Here is a 17,703-nt window from a genome sequence, read left to right as displayed (position 1 = left end):
ATACGTTATACATATCGTTTAACCATAGCAAAACGATTTTTTTTTCAAATTTAGCTAAAAAATATGGTTATTGCAAACTTTACAGGAACATTCATATTTCTTTATTTAGGAGATATTAGTTTTGTTTTTTTTTATATAACAAACCTCCTTTTTATGCGTAAAGATGCTTGTCGGGATAAGCTTTCCCGGAGTTTCTCTGGATCTATTGCGGATGGCCAAATACTGGGTAGTCTTGGACGTGATGAACATTTGCTAGCAAAGCTGTAATTAAAGACATCAGACAATAAAACAGTGTAATAATGATGATTCTCATTTACGAAAATGAAAATCAGTCATTACGTAAGAATAGCAAAAGGACATTGTTGATCACCTATTTTCTTAATTGTATATAATTTTATGTTTGCCATAACAGATAAATAAAGAACATACAAAACCCGTCTGAAATTAAGGTCCTCAATGCTCTTCAATTTCGTACTATATTTGGCTTTTTAACTTTTTTATTTGAGCGTCACTGGTGAGTGTTTGGAAGACAAACGCGCGTCTTGCGTACACAATGATAGGCCTGGTATCTTTGATGAGTTTGTTTTATATCATTGTAGAAGGCAATACCGTTACTTACTCAGATTTTGGACGCAACGTGACTTCTAAATACGCAATTATTTAATGACAACACGGTTAATTCCAACCCCTAATTAATAGTTGTATTTTCATTTAGTACAGCTAGTCTTTTGATATTTGTTATCACTTTATTATGTACCATATTTTATTCATTTAAGAAACTTTCATAGATAAATTCACCATAACTCATTGAATTGGTACATGCAAATAGGGTTATTAGTTTAATTATCATTACTACTATCATATCAGTCAAACAATCCAAAATTGTTCCATTCATGTCACATTTCTAGATCAATTTTGTATGCGACTGTCAAACAAGTGAGAGGTTTAGCTAGCTATAAAACCAGGTTTGATCCATTATTTTCTACATAAGGAAACGCCTGTACCAAGTTAGGAATATGACAGTTGTTTTCCATTCGTTTGATGCGTTTGAGCTTCTTGTTTTGCTATTTGATAAGGAACTTTTAGTTTTGAATTCTCCTTGGAGTACGGTATTTTTGTTATTTTACTTTTTTCATAAGAAACGCTCACAACAAAACTGTGACAATCTTATTATGGGTTGATAAATTTAAATAAACAGATTGGATCTAAATGGAGGGGGGATCTAAAACCGACTTTGGACGTTGTATCTTTTAAAAAGATTTAAACTTCAATAATGAACAGTCCGTTTTTAAGACAGAGAAATTTGGTGTTATTTATGAGTATATTTTTAAACAAAAAGGCGTATGTCAGGACTGGTGGTTGGCATCTATATCAAGAACCCATAACGCAAATTTTAATTTTTTGACCTTGTGACTCAACTTCCGTGAAGAGGCACACTGTTAATACGTCAATCATTTCATTAACGATTCCAGTTACAAGAACATTCGTGTTAACATTAATTGAATGTTTGAATATCTGTCAAATAATAAGGGAAGGAATTTTGCTATTACTATGATATAACTTAGTCAAAATATATCATGTGATAATTTCCTGACCATTATGACATTAAGTATGATCCTTAAAAGTGTCGTGACAACCTTAACTGTTTTAGGATCATTAAAATTCATGAAACGACTTAGCAACATTTGCTGATTTTAATTAAAACAAATTAGGAGTCACTCGTCATAATTTATACAGACAAGGTGACGGTATGTCATGTTTTAGGGTTGGTCTTTTAATTAAATAAAAGGGAGTTTATTGATTTTAAATTGATTTTTTGTTATATAATAAAATCTGTTTACGACAAAAAAAAAGCTGTAAATCAATGAGTAATTACATTTATTTTTAACTCAAGGTCAGAATTGTTTATTAATTCAATTAATCAGGGCATGACTAAAAAACAAGATAATTAAAATACAGGTATTGTTTGTTCAGTATTAATTATCATTCTCGGCTTCATACACCTTTATATATATTTAAGAATTTAGAAGTTGTTAAAGCTTTATAAAAAATGGACAAAGCCAAAGGCAATATGAATAAATTACTAGAGAAAACAAATATTTGACAAAAACAGAAAATGATAACACCAAAAAAAAAAAAAAAAACCTGAAAGTTTTGGCATTAAGTGTATTTAACACATAACATAAGAAACCAAAAGATAATTTTGTGTTTTCAAATATTATGTTGCCTTCAAGAACGAGTTATTTAGCACTATGCGACGACGAAGGGTTGTGATTTACGAGAGATATGAAAGCAAGGCTGAAATAAAGAAACCAGTTACCTGTAAGACAATTAAAAATCCACAGAAAGCTAAAAAAAAATGCGATGGTCAATACGTTCCCACTATTATTCGAAAGTAGCACATATATGAAGGATGATATGAGGTTTCATCAAAGCGTAAAAGAGAAAGGGTCAATTTTACCTGATATGTTTGAAACCAAGAACATTTTTCAGACGTCTTTCAATCTTTACTTAAATTCACAGTGTTAGAGTTCAATGTGTGAACTAAAAGGTTCTAATCATATTATGGCTTATTTCTAAACAGATCACAATATTATAAATGTTTGAAGATAGCCCAAAACTGAATTATCGACCGGTTCGGTCAAAGTTCAAGTATTTGTCCAGAGAATGTATAAGAAGGACAACCCTAACCAAATCCAAAAATCTGTTGGAAGTAAAGCTATTTATTATTTTTAGACTGCAGATCAGTTCCACGTAGTTAGCGACGTCTATCGAAGCCAAATTTAACAAAAATATTTAAAATTAACAAAATGCCTTAAACAGCATTAAGTAGCGCTGAATTGCAATTGTTGAAAACGCTTGAGGTACATGATATAGACTCTTAAATCTTCAATTTTCAGTAGGAGTTGACAACCTTTAGATTTTTACCCTGTAAGTGATACTAATACAGGGAAATTAGACCGACCTCTTTAATGTTTCCTTTGATACATGTACATGTATGAGTGACATTATTCAGTTCAAACGTCCATGTTGAAGCGGTTATAAGATAAAACTTGGAAATATATACGTACTCTGAAATAGTCCCTGTTGGTGACATGGATGCAGTGAACAAGTCTTTGATGAATTCATTGTTACTATTTAGCATACACCCAACCAGGTCAGAACTTAAATTATCCCTGTTTCTTTCTAGGAAACCATCTGCATTGTATACAACCTATGATTACAAGAAAGTAAAACTCCAGTAATGCTCCTAGCGTATAATACACAATTGAATAATTTGTATTTGTTACCGAAATAATTTGGTGCATATTGTGAAAATTTTATTCTAACTAGTAGTGTTCGAACAAGGTATTGGAAGTCCAATACTATCAATCGTTGAAGTCCTATAGATGCAAATAAGGAACAGAAAAAAGATGCAGGACTCTTATCTAAAAGAAAAAACCAATACCATCCGTCGCGAGAATAATATCAGAATAGGGGGCTGGTATTATCGCCAATCTGAAAAGACAAGACTTATTAAATCTAAAACGTTTCATATTCTTATATGTTTTGAGGTATCACAATATTTCAGTCTCCTAACTGGATCAGAACTCTAGATTATACTTGGACCTTTATACATTATACTCTGGCAAACCAGTACTATTAACTGCAATGCATACCGTCCTTATTTCATTCCTAAATTCTACACTGATCCGTACAAATTAATTTTTAGAAGTAAATAATTTAAAGCATTGAATTGTGAAATTATTTTACAAACCTGTTCAGCATAATGTTGAATTTCAAAGCAGGTTTTGTTTCTTAGTGATGGAATATATCTATCACTTTCACTACAGTATTTATTCAGCTTCTGTACTAAACTCTTGTCACTGGATTGTGGAAAATGAGACTCCTCGTCCAATAATGATAAGATTCCATCCGGTTTCTGAGGAAAAAGTAACATGTTTAGTTATATATCTCCTTAGATTCCATCCGGTTTCTATGAAAAAGTAGCGTATTTAGGTATATATCCCCTTAGATTCTATCCGGTTTCGTTGGAAAAGGTAACATGTTTATTTATTTTCCCTTTAGAATCCCTCCGGTTTCTGAGGGAAAAGTAGCATGTCTAGTTATACTTCCTTGTCCATTAGCAGGCAATTGTTTACTACAGCAGCCATTTTGATCTAGACATTTCTATAAAAAAAACTATATTCAACAGCTTGATATTCTAAATGAGAAAATAGTGAGCTACCTGCAGAGTTACTGAATAAACCTAAAATAAATGCATACAATGTGTATAAAATATCGGAACAAAAATACCGAAAAATCTATGAAAAAAGGGCAGGCGAGTTGGGGGTCATAAAATCGAAATTATCATGCAACACAGATAAATGCTAAAAGACGAGTATAAACGAGTGTAAACCAAAAACAGAGGTTTACACACAGCTAATACAAAAAGATATGAACGGTAGCAAGGGCGAGCGAGAAAGTGATATCAGATGTCTCCGAAGGGAAGGCATATTTTTCTGCTCATGTTCCGGAATTGTAAGCAGACTTTAAAATATAATTTGAGTAGTATTGACCTTTTTCAAATACAAATGTGTGAAATATTATTAATAAAGTCTGACGTATGTTTTAGATCAACCTCATTTCGCAATGACACAATCAGTCTTCGTACCATTTCCGGAGATATATTGTTATTTTTTCATTTGCAAAAACTTTGAATTATTTGATGGAAGTATTGTTCATTTATGATATGTAATATGCATAACTTATGCATAACAACAACGCGTATTAAAAATGAAATATAGGGACTTTTTTTCCCTTTCGATGCCTTATACATCATTCTCGTGCTGTTATGATGTTAATATATAACAAAAAATACCTTCTCCTAGAATTGTATATATATATAATTAATTAGATTCGAAAATAAAAGTAGAAAACGACTCTAACGTTTCGCCTATTCATCATTTATTGTGAATGTTATATTATAAAATTCTTTGCAAGTAATCATTTCTGTTTTTATGAGATTGTCTACAGATAAATTCGTTTCCCTTAAAACTTTGAATTTAAGAAAATGAATTACAACAGTTTCAAGTATAAAGAAACATCTGAGGTATCAATCATCTTAGCAAAAATCGAAAAACAAAACTACATGTATAACAAAATTCTCAAACATAAATAATTTGTGTTTCTGAAAATGCCAGAAATATGAGAATACATATATACGCGCATGGAGTTACAAAGGCTTTTTAATGAATTGGGACTACTTTTGAGATTATGTGAATATCTTATTGCTATCCCACAACTTATTTTCATGCATTTTACTTTACACTGCAAGTAAACAACATTAAAATGAATGGTAAATGGTACATTATGCTTCTCCATTCTTTTCCCTTTGTCCTATTCTCTCCTACTTTCAAAAAAGAGGTCTAAAACATTATCATGAATGGTATATGATGTTTCAATTTATTCTGTTCTTTTTATGTCGTACTCTATTACCTTAAACAGAAGATCTAGAACGTCATCATTAGAATGGTACATGATGTTTCTCCATTCTATCCCTTCTATATCGTACTCTCTTTGTTCTCTAGGAAAGATATATTCCATGAAATATTGCTGTAACCTTTCATTGGACACATTGATGAAAAATTGGTCGAAGCTGTTGTTTGTAAAATTTTCAAATCCAGACAGGTCAAGCAGGCTTATCGATGGTCCTCTGGTCATGCTGAAATGAGTATATTTTGTTTTTAAAAGAAATATATGCCAAGTATTTATTTATTACAGAATTACAGAATGTTAATAAGAATAATAATAAATTAAGTAGTTAAAAGTAGAATTTTGACGATTATATCAAAATAGGAAATTTAATTCTTACTTCGATTGACGTTTCTTCGCTGTCCATATTTTTCTGTTGATCTGTCCAACAATCCAACCAAATAGTCTGGAATAAAGGTCCTTGGCTAAAGCATCTCTACTATTGTTTGCATCTCTGAAGTTTTTCCACGACTGAATTCTCTCCCCTTAATAAATAGAAATACAGTTAATAAGTTATATATTTTAACATACTAATTGTGGTTGTGTAACGTTCTATGCTGTCGTAGAGAAAAAGTTTTAAAAAAACTCACCATGTGTGTACAATATAGACGACATATGGTACGAGAAACGCGGTAGGATTACAAATAAAGTAACTGTTTACTCACCTTTTATGTAGTTGACGTTGGAAATTAGTGCTTCAGTTAGTTCAACTTCATCCTCTATTCCGAGTAACTTAGCAACAGCATGTAGGGGATACTCGTCTGCCACGGTCACTCCATCTGTTTCCTCACAAGTTACAAACTGAATATTGGCTAGATGTAACACGGCCGCTAGGACTAGGAATATGACTGAGATGTGCTGTAATAATAAAGCAAACAATCTCATACATATTTTCTGGTGTACATGTTCTTCTTACGGTTATAAAAAAACAGATCTATAAATTCTCCTGTGATAAATATTTATTCGATTCAAATATGCAAGTTGCCAAAAGTCAAGCAAGAATTGTGTACCATACACGAGTTCATATTTGGTTTTCAATGAGTTTGTGTTGCTAAACTTTAGTTTGTATAATGATTTGTAGACTATCGCTAGTCTTTTTGTCGTGTTCTCTTATGACCATAGAGTTGTGTCCATATTCGAGAGATATAGATTCTACCACTGCATCGAGTGTGATACGATATTTATCCACTCGAGACAGTTAAATTTTCAAATTTAAAACGCGAGTCTCGCCGAGCGTTTTAAATATTTAAAATTTAACTGTCGAGAGTGGATAATGTCGTATTACACGAGATTTGGTGGTGGAATCTGTTTCTCTAATGATTTTCTAACAATATGCAGGCAAAGTTATTCCTTCTTTTCGAATGATCTGCAATAAAATGTGTTCTTTCTATGTGACGTCACCAGACATGGTCGCCTTTTTTCATGCCGTCACAATAGGAAATTCAGAGGAAAGCAAGAAAATTCGACGTCATAATCGGATTTTAACCAATGATGAACTGAGATCAAACGAACCACACGTTGATTAAATTTTTTTTATACAATGGGTGCAGAAAGGGATAAATTGACGAAGAATTAGAGAAATATAGATTCTACCACTGCATCGAGTGTGATACGATATTTATCCACTCGAGACAGTTAAATTTTCAAATTTAAAACGCGAGGCTCGCCGAGCGTTTTAAATATTTAAAATTTAACTGTCGAGAGTGGATAAATATCGTATTACACGAGATTTGGTGGTGGAATCTGTTTCTCTAATGATTTTCAAACAATATGCAGGCAAACTTATTCCTTCTTTTCGAATGATCTGCAAAAAGATGTGCTCTTTCTATGTGACGTCATCAGGCATGGTCGCCTTTTTTCATGCCGTCACAATAGGAAATTCAGAGGAAAGCAAGAAAATTCGACGTCATAATCGGATTTTAACCAATGAAGAACTGAGATCAAACGAACCACACGTTGATTAAATTTTTTTTATACAATGGGTGCAGAAAGGGATAAATTGACAAAGAATTAGAGAAACGCGTTTATCTTTCACCTTGGTATCGTCTTAACTTTTCCCGTATTAAGCCTTTTACACCTGAAGGCAAAATGTGATAGCAACATTGGGATATAAAAGCAAATGAGAACATTCCAAAATGGCATTCATCTTTGTAACCTTATTTCGACCTATATATAAGGTTAAAGCTACTTGATAACTTGGATTTTGTGATACAGTTACAATGCTGTATTAAGATAGTTTTACCATTATATTACCTCTTCAGAAAATCCTATTTCTGCCATAATTTTGGTCAGATTTGTAAACATTTGATGGTAGTATTCATATTCTTCGTTGTCTTTGAACACACTACTACTCTGATCATCATCTCTCATGATCCTAGGAAATTGAAAAATTGTGATTTTAACATTATGGATATTTTGAAGAATGTTTTTTTTTTCCATAAACACGTGCTGTACGCACATAAATCATATCATATTTAAAAAAAAACAATTTCTTTGAAAATAAAACACATTTGGTAACATGTTACACGACCGTTTTATATTAAATTCTACAAAATTCAACGGTATTCGAGAGCAGCCATTAACTTGTATTCAAAGATCACTCTTTTCCATAATTAGTCACGATAAATATATAACGTACTAAAAGATTTACGTTTCCTCAGCATGTAGGCTTCATGTTTTTACATTTATTTGAAGAAAAAAAATATATACGACTATATAGCAAAGAAAAATGCTACATGAATGTGTTACAGACAGACGAACACACGGACAGAAATACACATGATCCCCTTAGATGTATATTGTGACTGGTGAAGAGAAACATAGAATTTGTTACAGATACTGAACATTTTTTTTTTGTATAAGTATTCTCATATATCAAAGGTGCCAACGTTACATTATTCATAACAACAACTAGGTGATTCATACGTGCACTTCAAGAAAAGAGCATATTATTGGAAATCTGAAATTTGTTTTATGGTGAAACTTTATTTAAATGGTTAAATCATATTATGGTCTAGTGTACCGGTTTTTGTACCACGAGGATAGCATTTAAATAAGTATTGGAAACGAGGGGAAAGACATACATATGACAATAAAATGATATTTTTATACTTTTACTGTGACATTTATTGTATAGCGCACATAAATATATGATGTTCTTATATTTTTGTTACATGTTTTCGTAGTCATGATACCCAACACAAGAGCATAACTAACTTTTAATGTTGAATAACAATGTACATGTAAGTGTGTACATTTTATGTAATGGTACTAAAGAACAATATAGGCATTCGGTCTAGCTTTATTTATGTGTAGATACCTATGGCAATCAGGATCTTCCAAAAAGTAATAGAGCAATCTGTCTCTTGACATCCCAGAAAATAATGCATAGAAGACATGGAAATTCTTCTCACCCGGACTTCGATGGACAACTCTTGACTTCTCCAAAATGTAATCATCAATTTTAGCTGTTTTAGAAATTTATCAAAAAAATCAAATTTTATATTGCATAATTCAAAAAAATATTGACGGTTCAATATTATGTCACATTTATTTGAAATAATAACCACAAAACTGAATACACATTTTCTTGTGGTAAATAGTTATAATGATGCATTGATGTTTGTGAAATTTTATCTTGTTAAATACGAAGAAACAAGAACTTTAAATGCTACAATTTTGCATCGAGACAGTGCCATTTCGTGATATTCTGTATATTTTGTTTTCACATTATTTTGAAAGCACTTTTTCAGTTTTTTACATGATGAAGGTTTATATGGTGATGATGTATTGGAACACGTCCATACATTTAACCTTTTGGTTACTTGAGAAATATATTACAATTAAAAGTGAAAAAAAAAATTAACGAGATCGTGGTTTTTTTATGGTGTAATTTACATAAGAATAAAAAGAGAAAAGACTTGTGTTATAGTCATTCATTACCTCCCAACAACGATCCATCTTCGGCATACTGCAGTTCAATGAATTTACCAAAACGACTTGAATTTTTGTTCATAACAGTAGATGCGTTACCAAATGCTTCTAGCAGTGGATTGATCTGTCAAAATATAATACAAGTAAAATGACTGATTGATTTTTGGTGTTTTGACGCCACTTTCAGCACTACTAGCTATTTCGTGGTGGCCATTTTTTGTTGGAGGAAGCTGGAGTGCCCGGAGAGAACCACCAAGAATACTGGAATCTTAGACAATTCAGGTTTGCGTCGAACGCAGCTACCACGTTCGGGGTTCAAATTCACAACATCAGACTAAGTGTTGGCAGGCAAGTGGTATAGTAGTTGAACTACTTATACCACAAGGCTACCGTGGCCCCAAAAAGTTAAATGAAAATAGCACTTTATAAGCGCTTTTCTAAATTAATCTTCACAAGGATCGTTCAAACCAAAAAATATTAAAAAAAGCCAAGGATGTATTTATACTGGTATACACGACGAGGTACATGTAAATGCCCGAAACAAAAGGAGTCCCAAAGAATAGAAAAATCCAGATCTTTGCCTGTTGGGTTGAAACCGTAGTTTTTAAAATAATTTTAATACAGTTGTCTTTTCAGTCATATATTTGTAATTTCACGGTACAAAATATATTTCCAGTTGTTGTGTTTCGAATTCAGGATTAGGGAAAAAACAACTATATATATACTGTAAAATTAAAGACAAATCATGTCATATCTGTTTTTCTCAGTTTTTTTTTTTTTTTTTTTTTTTTGGAGGTGAGGGTGTTATTAGATTAAAACAGGAAATTATAGTTTTCTCTTTTATTTTTTTACGTGTGGTTTTTGCGGGATTGAAAGATGACTTGTAATTGTTAACATCCTTATTTTTTTTTCTTTGGTGGGTAGTTGTCTCATTGGCAGTCATATCACATGTCCTTATTTTGAAATAAATACATTTTTTCCCCAAAAATCGTGTCATGACTGTACTTGTTAGAAACCACAGTATTGTGTGATCATGAAAAGTCTATTGTTTTAGTAAAAATAAGTAATAAGATTACAAATAGTGTGTATCTATTGACTGCTACATTGTAACTGGTTGACGTCTGTTCACCAATATTTGACGCAGATACCGGAAAATATTACAAAATGTGTGACAGTATTAGCGTATGGTATACGGGCATGTCAGTGATTAAGAGATATTCTGTTTCCTTCGTGTTGTTTTTTTATTTGATTTAAGTGTCGTACTGCTGTCTCATTAACGTTTCTATCACATCGTTGAATCCAGTTTCATGGGTGTCTCCTTTTGTTAGGATTTTTTTTTTAATCTTGTTGAAAAATTATGCTTCCCCTCCGTTTTTAGTCGAAACCCTTTGAACACTCCCACTTTTTTTACATTTCTGAATCCGTACATGCCTGTCATCTCATTTTGTTCAGTTCAATAACATATTCAAATTTAATTCTTGTTCACTTTTCTTTAATACAAGGTTAAAACCTTTCTTTCTTATAAGAGCAAAGTTAAAATTATTTATTCATATTAGGTATTTCCCCTGGCAAAATTGTACATTTATCATTGTGCAGGTATGACAATTGTCACTTCACCTGTAAAAAAAGGTGAACTATCTCTTAACTATATCATTAGTCCCATGCATAAACATGAAAAAGCAATCATTACTTCAATCATATATCATTTGTTCGCCGATGCAATAACTATATTGAACATCAATCGGTGAATGTTTATAGGTCAGTGGTAGTAAATGCAAAGGAAATGACTTAATTATTATTATCTTTCTAGAAATTAAGTGTCACAAGGACAAATTGTTTGACAAAAATCATGTACTTATTATCACAAAATATGCATTAATAAATACCATGGCAAGTCTAGAATTTGTAACTGCTTTCGTTGTCACATTTTGCAACAAAAATGTAAAAATTAAGATAACATGAACGGTATTAAGCCTTTATTGACATTGCAGAATACTACAATTTTACAACAAAAATCAGTTATGATACTTCAAATCTAACAGAACAAGCTTTAAAAAAGCTTAACTTTTATCAAAAATAGTGTAGTTTATTTCAAAATAAGGAAAATTCTTAAACTTGACAATTGTTTTGTAAAAAAAAAAGTCTATTAACTTCAAAATGATTCATATTATTTTTCAATAAGATACCTCTTTTTCGGAGCGTTTAATGGTAGTTCATTGCAAAGATTCTCTGCAACAACTTTTTGATAAGTCGTTAGGGTTGCTAGGTGAACAAATATAAAATAAATGGATGAAGCGACATTGCCAAATCAAAAATGCAAAAGGTCTGCCCCAATACCGATCAATTAAGCAATTACATGTACTCAATCAGTCACAATGCAACAATTTGTTTGTCTTACAAAGAAATAATGTAGACTAACTTCTGATTATTTTCTGAAAATAATGTCATTATGCTAAATTAAAACAGTACCTGGACAATCTTATCAAGTAAAGACTCGTCATCACTTGGACTGAGTTTCATCAAATGTTGTATCATGTACTTGGTACTTTCTGTTTTGCCAGCCCCGGACTCTCCACTAACCAGTATACATTGGTTCCGTTTGGTATCTTGCATGGCCCTGAACGCTTGGTCGGCCACCCAGAATAGATGTGGTGGTCTTTGGGAACGAACGGTGAGGTTTTTGTAGTCATGATGATTCTAAGAAATAATGGTACTATACTTAAACATAAGGAAAACAGAAGATATTATTTTATTTAAAAAATTCTTTCAAATATTTTTTTTCGCAATCGCGCTTTTCTGATGAAACAAAACTCTGAAAGGCAATGCAGAGATGAATGTATGATTCATTGTTTCTTATTGTTCTATTATATGAAAATGTTCATATTCCAGTACGAAAATATGTTTGATGATCGTATAAGCCATTTGTTTGCATGGGCCACGTGAACATATTTCACCTTTAACTTAGCAACTGAGTCATATATAGAAAATATTTCTTCGTTTTTTAATTATATTATAGGCGTATTTGTGAAAAGCCATTCTACTTCTTTTACTTGAATTTAATGCAGGTATTCTTCCTAATACTGTCCAACTTATATTTTTTTTTGTTTAGCTAACAAATGTCGACGTCTATATACAATAAACATTATATTGGACTAATTAATTTTTTTCAAATATTTTATAATATCTTTAAAAGCACAATTGTGAAATAAATGTCAATCAATATCTAAATAAAAAAAAAACAATATCTTCAATCAGTTGTGGTTCTAAAATAGAAAAATTCTTAACAAAGATCTATACCTTTTCGTCAAATAGATGTAGTGGTTTACATGGATTGATGGCAACCAATATTTCTCCTATGTATGTCTACAAAAAAAGTGAACAATTTTCAGTAACACATTAGATGTAAATTTTACTTGTACAACTCAGGGTTGTTAAGTATTTAACATACATTTTCACATGTTTAAGTTTAATTCTACACGTTTGTAAAATACGAAGACCACCTAAAAAAGCTGTGTAGGCATGAACAAGATTGATTGATTGATTGATTGATTGATTGATTGATGTTTGCTTAACGTCCATTGGTATAAGATAAGAACAAGGAGACACTTTTGTAAAGCATTAGACGAATTCAGGTGGAGCAGACCATTTGGAAATTAAACGTTTCATTTTTTTTATTCAATTTCAGCAACATGACGGAACACATTTTTTTTTTTTTTCTCAAATACTTTGCAATTTTTGGGTTTGGAAATTTCAAATTTTTCATTTAGAAATTATCAGTTAGAAGTAAGTTTGAGAACGACTTGCAGTTTAAATGTTTACTCACATAAAATATGTCTTTGTTGAACCTGCATCTTAAAGTTTGGACAATGGAAGTTTCATCAAGAATTTCTAATTCACTTAAATCTTCTGTTTTCATTTCGTTTTATCCAATTCTATTCTTTACAACCTTCCTGAAATTAGAATAATAAGGGCATAAGACTAAAACAAATCAAGAGTTATTATATAATATATAAAGATGATAACTGGAATTCGCTACAAAAATCATTGGACAGCACATCAGACCAAACCAACTACCAACAACCTCAGAAAACATGAACGTACAAACAAAACAACCAACGAGCAACACTTGTTCTAGATAGCCTGACTTTGTACAGGCACCACGAAATGTGGTGTTGTTAAACTAGTTTTACGTGCACATAAACATGCCGTGAAAAAATAATACACGCAATAAAACACATGCACACACAATGATGTTACCAACAGGATGACTACTAAATGTAACAAGGAAGTAAAAGACGATACATAATTTGGAAGCAGGGTCATAAATTGTGTCAAAATGTATGTAAAATAAAAATAAACAAAAAAATCTGAATCTCAAGAACACTTTAAAGCAGAAGAAAAACCCTCAAACATACAAAATTTAAGAGTTGAATGGGGTAAAGAAATATAGGGGAACAGAAATTCTCTCGTCCATCAGTTAAGTCTACATGCTGAGAGGTTTCAGTTTGTTTTTCAGTGTGTATATCTCTAATTAATAATCCATCGGGTTTTGAAGTTAAATCCGACGAAGGGAAAGTCCCATGATAGTTGTTCGTTCAAAAGGCATTGCAACAACTTTTGAACTTGCATGATACAAGTTTCTATCCCTATCCAACATACTGTTGAATTCAAATGGCAGTTCAAATTGTACACTTTTCGTCCTAATCGACATCTTTTATGCTTATTGCATTAATTGTTCATGTGTCCTGAATATATATGAAGTGTGTGCCACTGAATATTGCGCAAAAAAAAAAAAAATTCAATCAGTAAAGAAATGATACAGTTCGTTATTAAAGAAAATGTGCAAATACGTAAAAACCGTCAGCTTTAAAGGCAAAACCATTCGACAATGCAACAATAAATAGAAACTTATAGCGATGTCAGAGCAATATCTAGTAATTATAATGTCTGATAATTGGCTAGTCTTGTTGGAGATAAAAATTCCTTCACCAAAATTTGTAGAATAAGAAAAAACACACATTCGTTTCACCATAGGATTCATGCCCCTTTGTTTTAGAAGTCAAGTTTAGTGTTCTTTGGGGTTTATCTAGGTTCAGTTTAAGATTATGGTTAGATTAAAGTTTGGTGTATGCATTTCTAAACTTATGTCTTCAGAAATAATTGACAGTTACATGTCCGAATTATAGGCATTAATGAAACATTGATAATTTTCGTTTTATCCATAATGGAAAGAACAGCCTGATTTTTTAAATCTATTTTATTATCAAAATCAATTGGATAATCATGTTAAAAAGGTATGTTTCACCTCCAATTCATCGTTAAAATTACTTTGAACAGACTCGTTTACGTTGCTACATTTGAACTTTATTTAAATAAGACAGAATGACGGAAGCTGTATTGTTCTACGACTTAGTACAGACAAGTTCAAGAGAAAAAACTTAGTGTACAAATAAGGAGCTGTTGTAATATATAAATTCTTGGCACTGGAATACATTGGGATAGGGCCTTTATTTCTTATCATATCCTCATCAATATGAAAATATAGAGACCTTTTGAGGTTGCATGTGCCATCTAGACGTATATCCACTAGATGGATGCGGATGTAAGCAACTATATGCCATTCAACGGACCCCAACAATTAGAAAGACCCAAGGAACTTCGGATGTAAACATGCCAAGCTTTAAAACTGGCATCTATCTTTTAAGTAATGCTAACAATTAATTATAAGTCATAATCGGGGATATATTTGTAAGGCTTTAATCAATAGGGTTATTGTAGGGTGGTTGAAATCTCCTTGGAATAACCTTTTAACATACACTCAAATGGTGTCTATTTTTTTTAACACTTTCTAAAATTAAAGTTCAAAAACAAAGCATTACCGTAATACGGACTTTATGTCAATTTTTTTTATTGTATTTCAGGAATATTAGAGAAGTTTTTCAGTTTTATACAATAATGATCTATATTTCTATTTAGATTTGATAGGTCATTATCTTTGGAATTTCATAGTCTTCATATATTACCCTATTTATTAGAATCTATAAATCAGTAGTTTTGACAAATCATTTGTCAATTGTTTCTTAAAACATATTAATTAGGCAATTAAAAAAATTTCAATACGAAATATTTTAACGTCACCATATGACTTGGTAGATATTTTCTGACTCACTTCTGCAATGTACTAATATATGATATTTTGTTCACAAAATATAAATTCATTCTAGATTATATAAAAGTACTATTGTAGAGATATTTTGAATATTTCCAATTCGTCACTAAGCCGAGCACAATGATATTTTCCAATCAAACCGGGCTAATTTAGTATTATTGCTACGTACAACTAAAGGTTTACAACGAAGGTTTTACACGAACGCAGATGTCTAACAATTTCTCTGTACACATTGGGTTTTTTTTATATTTATAATGTGTCCGTAGGATATTTGTATTGGCATAGACTTGACATTCTGTCAAACAGGAGAAGTACACTGGTTCATGATGCATCTAAAAGCATTCGTCTGGAAGCGTTTTTTTTTTTTAAATATCTCACACGAGCCTCAAACCTGTCTCAAACGGAACATTAAACCAAGGATTTAAATAGTATAATATATAAGTCCTTGATTAAACAAACTTTACCTTAACTTCATTCAAAAAGAGAAATGTTAATCAGATTCAAGATGCTAAGGGTTAAGTGTTTCTTTTTTTCCCTCTTGTGTAGGTACAACATAACTCATTTTTAGAGAGGAGTGTGATTGTCATTTGTATTTGATGTTTATTTAAGCTTTATATGCTAGGGAAATTTAAAGACACAGAAATTGTTACTATTTTTTGCTATTTTCAAAGAATTATCAATAAATCATAATTTTGAAATGTTTTGAGTTATTTAAGAGATCATTTATATCAGTTATGCATAGCTGGCGGATATTGCATATTTAATTTGTAATAACTTATTATAATGTAGCCTTACGCGTTTTAATTTGTGTTTACATTTGCATTTTTTTCTTTTTTTAAATTTCTTTTTACAAATTTCTTTTTGTATAACATCAGACGAAATATTCAAGAAATTTGTTGTCATAAGAAGTAATGTGCAGGTCACAATTCGAAAACAGTGACTTAATGGAGTTTTTTGTCTCACAATATGGAAACACTTCACTTTCCGATAATTACGATACTGAGAGCTATCCAAAGAACGTTTAATCATCTTAAAAATGTTAAAGGTAGCCTTAAAAATCACAATGATGAAAGAAACCCCCAAGCACTTTACCGTGAGTTGCACTTGACGTCACAGAACAAATCTAACAAAACCAAAACCAAAGAAATTAAAAAAAATATAATTGATTTCTGCTGGTCTTCAGAGAGGCTTTTTGGGCAATGTTGAAGGAAACCCCCAAGCACTTTACCATGAGCTGCCCTTGACTTCACAGAACAAATCTAACAAAACTAAAACCAAAAGAATTAAAAAATGATAATTGATTTCTGCTGGTCTTCAGAGATGCTTTTTGTGCAATGTTGAAGGAAACCCCTAAGCACTTTACCATGAGCTTTCCCTTGACTTCACAGAACAAATCTAACAAAACCAAAACCAAAAATTAAAAAAAATGATAATTGATTTCTGCTGGTCTTTAGAGAGGCTGTTTGTGCAATGTTGCCGAATGTATGTTTACGCAATAGAAAAGAAGGTACTTACAGGGTAAAAATCTTGTTAAATCCAATCACTAAACATTATATTTTTGTTTTTCGTTCGAATGTAGACTATTAAATCCAAAAAAATATCTAAATCCCTTTTGTGTTTTCAATTCCTCTACCGATTCCGTTCGAATGAAAACACCAATGTTCTGTATTAATTGATGATCATGTGACATCATTTAATGACAATGAGTGACATGTGATTCCCATTTGACGAATTCGTAAAACAATACATAAGACATTAAATCTATGTTAGTACTGTTATAGCTTCGGTGTCTTTGTAGAGGTGTTATTGGCTGTTTATTTTGATACATTTACAGTTACTTTGAGTCTATACCGATGCTGCTTTGAGTCTATACCGATGCTACTTTGAGTCTATACCTATTCTGCCGTGGAATCGTCTACCATTTGTGGGTATTTGAAATCCCAAAATAAACCGCTTCTTAATTATTATAAGTTGGAATTCATAAGCGATATGAAGTAGTGTTGGATATTTTAAAGAAAATTTAGCTTTTCACATGAAAAATTGCCTTCAAATTAATATTTGTTTGAACAGATCAACTAGTGAATTTG

General features: G+C 31.5%; 1 protein-coding gene across 1 annotated transcript in view; it reads right to left on the bottom strand.

The window, feature by feature from the left end:
* LOC127733063 (uncharacterized) overlaps positions 1–17,237 on the bottom strand; it is a 33,863-nt gene extending 16,626 nt beyond the window's left edge. The window contains exons 1-13 of the mRNA XM_052242326.1: positions 17,132–17,237; positions 13,271–13,397; positions 12,745–12,810; positions 11,917–12,144; positions 9,457–9,571; positions 8,834–8,981; positions 7,768–7,888; positions 6,180–6,372; positions 5,855–5,999; positions 5,479–5,704; positions 3,758–3,922; positions 3,072–3,214; positions 145–261 (exon numbers count right to left, since the gene is read on the bottom strand). Coding sequence (XP_052098286.1) covers positions 145–261; positions 3,072–3,214; positions 3,758–3,922; positions 5,479–5,704; positions 5,855–5,999; positions 6,180–6,372; positions 7,768–7,888; positions 8,834–8,981; positions 9,457–9,571; positions 11,917–12,144; positions 12,745–12,810; positions 13,271–13,363 — 1,760 coding nt within the window. The 5' untranslated portion in view covers positions 13,364–13,397; positions 17,132–17,237. The remainder of the gene's footprint in view (positions 1–144; positions 262–3,071; positions 3,215–3,757; positions 3,923–5,478; positions 5,705–5,854; positions 6,000–6,179; positions 6,373–7,767; positions 7,889–8,833; positions 8,982–9,456; positions 9,572–11,916; positions 12,145–12,744; positions 12,811–13,270; positions 13,398–17,131) is intronic.
* Positions 17,238–17,703: the final 466 nt, after the last annotated feature.

The sequence above is a fragment of the Mytilus californianus genome, unplaced genomic scaffold (assembly GCF_021869535.1).
Source record: "Mytilus californianus isolate M0D057914Y unplaced genomic scaffold, xbMytCali1.0.p SCAF_3, whole genome shotgun sequence".
Taxonomy (NCBI): Eukaryota; Metazoa; Mollusca; class Bivalvia; order Mytilida; family Mytilidae; genus Mytilus; species Mytilus californianus.
Note: the sequence above shows the minus strand (reverse complement) of the source record. Positions and strands in the feature narration are given on the sequence as shown.